We start from the raw sequence: 9,456 nt of genomic DNA on the forward strand, positions 1-9,456 counted from the left end.
GGGGGTAGGGAGGGGGCAGAGAGTGGCCCTGGACAAACAGCAGGTGGTGCTTCTGTCCTGCCCCAAAGATAACACCGTCCTCTCCGTGGCTCCTGTTCCTTCTTTAGAAGGAGGTGGCATGGTTGAGGGAGAGTCCTGTCCAAAGGAACAAACACCCGTAAACATGTAACAGGCATGTCAGATCCACGAAGGGCTTGGCTCTCACTCCGAGTGGCCGGGAAGTCACTGGAGACTTTTGAACTGAGAACAAACACCTCCGCTGTCCCTGGCACGGCTGGGCAGAGAGCAGAGTGTGGGTGCTAAGGGTGGAAGCGGAGACCCGTGGAAGGTGGCAAGGCCAGGCCGGAGGAGGGAGGAGGGCCGAGTCTCGCTGTGCTTCAAAGGTCTTCTTGATGCCCTGAGATGAAAAGTTGGAATCACGGTGTGGACCTGTCACTTGTCTGGAGTAGGCGGTGTCCTTGAGGCATCAGAGTCGTTTTTGGTGACCTGCTGCTTCAAAGCGTTCAGATAGGCCGTGGGGAGGAGAACCATGGCCGGGGGCATCGTCCCGTGGAATTGTGCTGTGGCGCTGTCCCTGGCCCAGGACACCCAGCCCTCCCAGAGTGAGGGTGCCTGGTCAGGGTTCCTGCCTGTCGGCGGGTGGCGGTGCCAGTGGCGTTTTCTCAAGCAGGGGCTTTTTTTTTTTCTTTCTCTGTGTTTTTTTCTGAGTTGGGTAATGCTTGATTTTCTAATATTTCTAATTTTCTGAACCAGGAAACTTTCTAATAAAATCACTTTAAGTGGAAGCTTTAAGGAAGGGAAATGGTAGACGGTGACAGAGCCCTTGGTTGCTCTCGGGAAAACGGGAAACACCGGGTGGGCCGTTCGCTGTGGGACGTGGCTGTGCTGCCATCCCTTCCTTAGGTCTCTTCCTCATCCCTCCGCATCTGCTGAATAACTGCTTCTAAATCATCGATGTGTTTTAAAAATCACAATTTAAGCAGCACCGTCCTATCTGTGTTTCTCTGCTGCCAAGTGCACTCTCTGTGCTTCCTCGTCTGCTGGGAGCCTCGCCCTTGGAGCCTGGGCCCGGTTGGGGGCAGGTCACCTGAGAGCCGCAGAATGGGGTGCCATGCGTGACCTTGTATAATTTTTTAAACAACTGGATTTACAGAGAGCGGCCAGGACAGTGTGGAGTGTCTGTACACCCTTCTCCCCTCTCCCCACATGCACTCACCACAACCCAGGGCTCAGCGCTTGCAGTGCTGTCAGCTCCTGACCGCAGCCCCCAGCATCTCCTCCCTTTAGCGCTGTGAGGAAGGCAGCTGCCCGGACCTCTCCCCTCTGCAGGGTGTAGACATGTGTTTAGCACCTGGGGGAGCAGACAAGGGACAAAGGAGACCTGCTCTCCCCCAGCCCGCATTCCACAGGCTCTCCCGGGGGCACTCAGGGAGTGGGGTCCCTCAGCCCTTTCTCAGGGATCGGCAGTTACTGCCAAGGGCCAAGAACTGTGGCATTTTGGGCAAGTGTCCCGCTGTCTCTCGGCCTCAGTTTCTCCATATACAAGTCAAGGGGTTGGGCTTCCTCCCTGAGGCACTTTCTGGCTCTAATATTTTAGGTCTTTCAGGTCTCAATCTCTGGGTCCAAAATCTAATGGGCTCAGGCCACTGAATCCACTAGTTGTCTCTTCTCACGCACAGCAGGGTTGCGTGTGGCTCAGCCTTTGGACCCAGGTCCTAAAGGAAAAGATCGAGGCACTGATTCCTTTATTTCTTCACTGTGACACTGGTCTGCACAGTCACTGGCCCAAAGGCCTGGCAGGTCCCGCTGGAGAGAGCTGACCTGGGTCAGCAAAGCCACGTCAGAGCCATGGTGGCTGTTGGCCCCACCTTTGCCCTGGAATATGCTCCAGCTGATTTCCTGCTCAGGAGCTGGAATCTTGGCCTTTTAGGGGGAGGGTGTGTGTACACAGACAGAGTCACGTGAGCCTCGTGCCACAAAAGCAAATAACCTGATTCTCTGCTGGTGGTTTAAGCTTCCCTCCCCCTCCCGGAGGTGTCTGTGAGGCATGAGAAATTGCCTCAGCTCCTGAGACCAGGAAATGCTAGAGGAGTAAAAAGCAAAGCACCCCTCTCCCCCAGGTCCGCACTCCCATCCCCCAAATCCGCACCCCCATCCCGCTCTCCTCTCTTTGGGTTTGTGGGTCTCCTCTTCAGGACCCAGGGGCGGGGTCAGCCACTCTCCGTATGGGGTTGATGGGAACAGCCTCGCACGCTGGCGTTACGTGGTGTCTGGGACTGCACTGTTCGGAGACCGCGTGGCTTGCCAAACCTCAGACCTGTCTCCTGGTCCTTTACAGACTTGTCTTGTTTGCCCGCGCTGATGGAAGGAGTTCTAAAAGAGAAGTGACACTTACCCCTCCACCATTGTCTCCTGACCAAGGGACAAAGCAGGGATGACGAGGAGGGCACCTGAGAGGGTTAGTGTTAGGGGCAGGGTTCCATATTGGTGTTAAAGCACAGAAAACTGCAGGCAGCTCGCTCAGTGCATCAGAACCAGACCCCATAGCGAAGGTCAGGAGGAGCTTCACCATGGGCGACGCCAGTGAGGGTCTCAGACCCTGAGGAACCTTGGATAGGAAACAAAACGGGTGGGCAGGAAGACAGATGGGGAAGGGGATGCTGGTGGCACCTGCGTTCCCAGTCTCGGCTGGGTTGTGACAGCTGACAGTTAAAGCTGCGTGTTTGCGTGTGAGTGACTTGGGGCCTCCCCCACTCGGGCTGTACTCTGGCAGCTGGAGACGGGATGTGTGTAGAGGGGTCTGGCCACCCACGTGGAGTGGCAGAATGTGCCCTGAGTGGGCATGGGTGCCACAGCACATTGTCCTGCCCGAGGAGTGGGGCTCGGCTGGCGCTGTGTCGACCAGCGTGGCCCGGCCTCTTCTCGGAGGGCTTCACCCCGAGCAGAGTGGAACGTCACCCGGCCCTGAGGTCACGGAGACTGCTTTGTCAGGTGGGTCGCCTGGGTTCAGAGTAGGTCCGATTGTGAGGTGAGGGCTTGCTGGTGAGGAGGGCCTCCTGCGGTCCGAGCGGCTCCATGCCTGCCCCCTACCCACTGGCTTCTGCTCCGCAGGCTGGCGCCCATGCGGCTGTACACGCTCTCCAAGCGCCACTTCGTGCTCGTGTTTGTCGTCTTCTTCGTCTGTTTTGGCCTGACTGTCTTCATCGGGATCAGCGGTAGGTGCAGGTTTTGATCATTTTATCCTGTACAGTTACCTTGGTGCAGTCCCCCCCCCCCTCCCCGTATCTACCTGCTCTCACCCATCAAGGCCTGTCATGGGGGGGAAGCCCGTTTCTCTCTGCACCCACTGGGTGGATGGGTGACCCTGGTCAGGCCCCACACAGCAGCCAGGGCCTGAGTTCAGCATGTAGCCCTGGGTGGCCTTGACCATGTACCTTTTGTTGGGAAGTCCAACATTTCTGGAGAGTCTTGTGTGCCAAGATCCCGCCTGGGCGCTGGGGAATCCAGAGCTTGCTGGCTGGCGTGGGAGGCAGGCCATGGTGCAGCGAGTGGTGGGGAGGGCGTGAGATGCTGGCAACATGAGGCTGCTCTGATGATACCCCGAGCTCTTGGCAGGAGGGAGCCTGTAGATGGCTTTGGCCTTGAGTTCAGGGCTGCCGGTGCCTTGCGGCCCCCAGCATGCTGTTTGACGGGCGAGAGAAATGGGTTTCTGGTCCTCAGTTTTCCATCTCTGAGAAAGGGGGTTGGATGGGACCACTTCAAAGGCAATTTCGAAGCTAAAATCGGCAAAAGACAGGTTTCTTAACCTAAACTGAGTCTTGGGTCGGTGAATGGACTGAGTGAGCTGGGCAGAGAGGGTGATTATTTCAGTGCCGTTTGCCTGCTGCTGCTGAAGATGATGGTGGCAATGGCAACTGTAGCCAATCCTGTTTTCCTCTTCTTTTTAATCCTCCCCCAGGACACTTTTCCCATTGATTTCTAGAGAGAGTGGAAGGGGAAGTGAGAGACAGACAGAAACACCCATGTGAGAGAGACACATCGATTGGTTGCCTCCCACGTGACCCCAACCAGGGCCAGGAGCCTGCAACCAAGGTATATGCCCTTGACTGGAATCCAGCCCGGGACCCTTTAGTCCTCAGGCTGACGCTCTATCCACTGAGCCAAACCCGCTAGGGCCTGTGGTTTTAATTTGCAGCTCTCTGGCGATCAGTGACTTTGAGCATCTTTTCATATGTCTCTTGGCCATCGGTATATCCGCTTTGGAGAAGTATCTTTTTAGGTCCTTTGCCCATTTTTAAAAAATATATATATATTTTATTGATTTTTTACAGAGAGGAAGGGAGAGGGATAGATAGCTAGAAACATCGATGAGTGAGAAACATCAATCAGCTGCCTCTTGCACACCCCCCACTGGGAATGTGCCCACAGCCAAGGCACATGCCCTTGACCGGAATCGAACCCGGGACCCTTGAGTCCGCAGGCTGATGCTCTATCCACTGAGCCAAACCAGTTAGAGCTGCCCATTATTTTAATTGGATTTTTTGTCTTCCTGGTGTTACATTGTGTAAGTTTATTATACATTTTGGAAATTAACCCCTTATCAGATGTATCATTGGCAGATGTTTTCCTAAACAGTTGGTTCCCTTTTTCTGTAGATGGTGTCTTTGCTGTGCAAAAGCTTTTTAGTTTGATGTGGTCCCGTTTGTTTATTTTTTCCTTTGTTTTCCTTGCCCTAGGAGATATATTGGTAAAAATATTGCTATGTGAGATGTCTGAGATTTTACTGTCTGTGTTTTCTTCTTGGATTTTTATGGTTTCACAACTTACATTTAAGTCTCTGATCCATTTTTGAGTATTTTTATGTATGGTGTAACCTGGTGGTCTAGTTTCATTTTTTTGCATGTGCCTGTCCAATTTTTCCAACACCATTTATTGAAGAGACTTGATCACTTCTTTTAAGGTCAAAGTCCTAAAAAATCACAGGGTAAGAGTTTGTGAAGGTTGCATATCTGTTATTTCAGGAAAAGCTTTGAGTATATATTAGCAAGTACACTTTTTTATATTCTCTACTGAATATTTTTGGAAGACTGGATTAATTGGATGAAAAGACAAATGTCTTAATTTTTTCGCAGAAATGTTGATGCTTTATAGAATAGGTAGATGCTGCCTGTGTCATGAGTGTTTTCTTGGGTCTGCAGTGCAGAGAGCCCTCATTGAGGGCATGGGAGGGGTTTCTGCATGGACAGAAAACCTCGGGAATGATGTACCTTGTGTGACGATCATGGGGACCAGGAGGTCACCATGCAGCGGAGTGGATGTTGTGTGTCTATGTGTTTTACATATATGTGCAACCTCTGATGACAGACCAGGAAAATAAGATCACCGCCATATAATGTATGTCTTTCTTGGCATTTGACAAAAGTCAATAAATTAATTATCAGGGTAGGATATAACCTGCTTTTTTCCTTCTGTTACACTTTAGGACCCAAAGTGATCCAGACTTCTGAAGCTCATTTTTCACTAAATAATAGCAAAAAGGTAAGACTGGGTCTCTGAGTGGCAGGGGATGGGGCATATAAGCATCCAGGTCACTAGCAATGGCCCACCTTGTCCTGCAGGTTGCTTCTCAGCTAACACTGTCAGTGGCTGGCCTCTGGGTCCTCATTTGACAAAATGATGTTTTCTGCTATAATAAATGCCTCAGTGTGAGACAGGCTGGTGGTGTTAACACTTAGAGAGCAGCACTTTATTTCCAAAGGCTGGTAACTCGTCCTGGCTCCTCATGTCTGCAAGTCTTCCTATTTGCCCAATAAAACGTGGTCTCCATGCTCGGTTTCCAGCAGTATCAGTTCTTTCTAATGATTGGCATTCTTTGCATGAACTCAGGTTAAATGAAATATCCTTTTTTCTTTTCTTTTTTTAATTTTTCTCAATTCTTTGCCATCTTTAGAGAAAAACAAAAGTCCTTCCAATTGGAGAATTTTGGTATCTATACTAATAAAAGGGTAATATGCTAATTATACCAGGTCTACCTGACATCTTCCGGTTGTCAGGTCCTCCTTCTGGATAAAGCCACAGTGGCAGGGCCAAGGCAGAGGTGGTTAGGGGTGACCAGGCTGGCAGGGGAAGATGGTTAGGGGCAGTCAGACCAGCAGGGGAAGGTGGTTAGGGGTGATCAGGCAGGCAGGCAGGTGAATTTTGTGTACCAGGCCACTAGTTCTTTAATAAATACTAACTTGTGAGATCCCAAGTAACTAAACACTTTTATTTTTCTGTGTATCAAATGAAATCTTTATCTGTAAACTGAACACACTTGTCTTGCATTCTCATTACACCATAACATCTGATTGACCCCAAATATTAACTTGTCTGTTCTTCAAGCTCCCTGCTATGGATCCATTCTTAACAGTTTTCAAAAAGTCAAAAGGAGAAAATATCCTAAAATTTATACCTTTTAATTCCATTTGCTACTGCTGGCTTGAAAGAGTCTCCTGTGTAGCCTATTTCTTCGCATTTCCCTGTTTACTTTAACTCTTAGACTGAGCACCTGATTTGAAGAGGCGCAGCCATGAGGTTCCTGATTGTAGTTTGGCCTTTTAAATTTTCTGTCTTAAGATGTCAGTCTTTTTTTGACCCTGAAAATAGCAGCCGTCCCACAGAGCTGACTTGCTTCTGAAGGACCATCTCACTTCTGAAAGATGACAGATTACCCTCCAAGAGATCTCATCACGTAGGTGGCTTTTGGGCACAGCTCTGGTCAGGGTTTTATGGAGACCTGCCAGAGCATGAAGGCACAAAAGGCACACGCTCACTCTCAGAGACTGTGCATGCAAACAGTGCTTTTCTTCAGAGCTGTGGGGGGATGGGGGGAGCAGCTTTCTCCGTAGCTGCTGCTGTAGACACTGGTACTGGGTTTTTCAGCAGACACCGCAGAAGTATCATTGCCAACGGAGTCCCCTTTAATTTTTCTCCCCAGGGTGTTAAGACTCTTCTAAAGCTGAGAATAACAGATGTCAGACAGCGACATGTCTGGTATATTGATATTAAATCAAGATTCTTAGGAACATCCTTCTTTGGTGCCCTTATTATCTTATCATACGTCGCATCACATGCACTTTAACTTTCTCCGAGATGGCCTTTTCTTGGTATGGGTATTGTGCTGAGGCTGCGGGTGGTGGGACGCCTGCCTGGAGGTGTTCATGAGAGACAGATGTAAATTGTAGCAGAGTTTATGGAGGGTGGGATTTCACTCCTGTTGTCAAGGAAACTGTGCTGTTCCTGGTCTAGCACCAGTGCTCAGCCCTCATGGCTGGATATCAGTTTGGGATGTTAAGGTGAGGTATTGGGTAGCTGCAATGGAAAGGTCACATGGGTTACTTAACTTTTTTCTTTTTCCCTCAGTTGAAGCCAATTCACATACGTTCAAATCCACTGTCTACGTACAATCAGCAACTGTGGCTGACATGTGTTGTTGAGTTGAATCAATCAAAAGGTATGAAGCCTGACCTTTGGTCTGACTTTTCTTTGTACAAAGCACCATATTGTAAAAGTTGAAAGAGCTTTCAGACCTTTTAAAGTGTTTTCAAAGGTGGATTACAGGGATGGCCTTTATTCTTTATAATAACGACAAATTGGAAGCCCCTAAAGTGTCCTCGGGGTCCTCCACACCAAGTTATGCAGCCCCCGGGGAGGGCAGGTCACCCCCAGGGAGGGTCGGTGACCCTCGGGAGTGCTGGTCAGCTCAGCTGGGTGGCTGCACAGTGAAGGAGCTGCTACTGCAGCCTTTTTGGTGGGGTTCTGGGGAAAATGAAGTCCCAATGCCCCAAGGCAGTGGGTCTGCCCCCCAGGGACACTTGGCAGTGTCTGGAGACATTGTGACATTTTGACTGTCACAGCTCTGGAGAAGGGACGCTATTGGTGTCCAGCGGGTAGAGATCAGGGCTGCTGTCGAACACCCACAGAGCACAGGCCAGCTCCTCACAGGAAAGGATCTTCGGCCTCACAGTGTCAGTGGTGCCAAGGCTGGAAGACCTGCCCAGAGCACCTCCAGGCCCAGGGCATCGGCTCCGTTCACTGCGATGGCACTAGTCGTGGGCCGTCCGGGAGAACTGAGGCAGGGCCACCATGCGTGCTTAGTGTCTGTGGTTCACACGAGGGGCTTTGGTTGAGAAGGAACTTAAAGAAAACCTTGAAAATTCATATTAGAAAAAAATCAACTCCTTTTCTTGTAACATTTTAAGAAGATAAATTTGATATCCTTGTGTATTTGTATGTCTAGAAAATGGGATGATGGGCATGTACATGTTAACTTGGTTCTCTCTAGGTGGGATTATAGTGTATAATGCCATTGTCATAGTTTTTTTTTTTTAAATATTTTTATTGATTTCAGAGAGGAAGGGAGAAGGAGAGAGAGTTAGAAACATCAATGATGAGAGAGAATCATTGATTGGCTGCCTCCTGCATGCCCCACACTGGGGATCGAGCCCGCAACCCAGACATGTGTCCTGGGCCGGAGTCAAAACTGGGACCCTTCAGTCCATAGGCTGATGCTCTATCCACTGAGCCAACCCAGCTAGGGCCGTCATAGTTTTTTGTTCTCTGATTCTTTAAAACAATGAGCATGAAATCAGAAAAATTATATAATCAGGAAAAATAAATCTATTTTTATGTTTGTATAAAGTTAAATTAAAAAATTATGTGGGATAGAAAAGTAATTCATTAGCTGTGAACTATTTGTCCTCTCACGAAATGAAGCTAATGGATCTGAAACAGGCCGTGGCATGGGCCCTGGGAAAGGGGTTGCACGTAGAGCTAATAGGAAGGCTTTACGTTGCTGGCGAGCCAGAGGTTCTCGAAGATGCTGAGGCCGAGGTGGGTGAGACCCTCCTGGCTTGTCAGAGCCAGGCAGGCATGTTTGTCGATGTGAGTGCCTGACGTGGTCCCTGACACTGAGTTTCTTTCTTTTGTAGAAATGTCTACTCAGAAAAGCTTTCTCATGACCGTTAAAGTGGATGGCGTAGCTCGAGATGGAACCACCATGTTCATTCATAACAAAGTTCACAATCGGACAAGGACCCTCTCGTGTAGAGAGGTGAGCATTCCCCAGTCCGTGATTACTCATCATACCACACTATCACAGACTTGCTTTCTTAAGTAAAAAAGCTCATACTAGTGAGGGTATGGAAAAACCATCTACCTTTATATACTGACTAGAGGCCCGGTGCACAAAAATTTGTGCACTCAGAGGGGAGAGGGAGGCCCCTCAGCCCGGCCTGTGCCCTCTCACAGTCTGGGACCCCTCAGGAGATAACGACCTGCTGGCTTAGGCCCGCTCCTGGGTGGCAGAGGGCAGACCCAATCCCTAGGTGCAGCCCCTGGTCGGGCTCAGAGCAGGGCCCATTGGGGAGTTAGGGTGCCGCCGCTGTCATGCACAGAGAAAGGCAGATTGGGAGGGTG

At 49.9% G+C, this 9,456-nt stretch overlaps 1 protein-coding gene across 1 annotated transcript in view; it reads left to right on the forward strand.

Annotated features, from left to right (window-relative positions):
- Positions 1-9,456, forward strand: part of TMEM181 (transmembrane protein 181) — a 31,585-nt gene that overhangs the window by 1,149 nt on the left and 20,980 nt on the right. The window contains exons 2-5 of the mRNA XM_015560032.1: positions 3,112-3,215; positions 5,483-5,538; positions 7,402-7,492; positions 8,970-9,091. Of these exons, the coding sequence (XP_015415518.1) occupies positions 3,112-3,215; positions 5,483-5,538; positions 7,402-7,492; positions 8,970-9,091 (373 nt within the window). The remainder of the gene's footprint in view (positions 1-3,111; positions 3,216-5,482; positions 5,539-7,401; positions 7,493-8,969; positions 9,092-9,456) is intronic.

This window comes from Myotis davidii, unplaced genomic scaffold, assembly GCF_000327345.1.
Source record: "Myotis davidii unplaced genomic scaffold, ASM32734v1 scaffold1494, whole genome shotgun sequence".
Lineage (NCBI taxonomy): Eukaryota > Metazoa > Chordata > Mammalia > Chiroptera > Vespertilionidae > Myotis > Myotis davidii.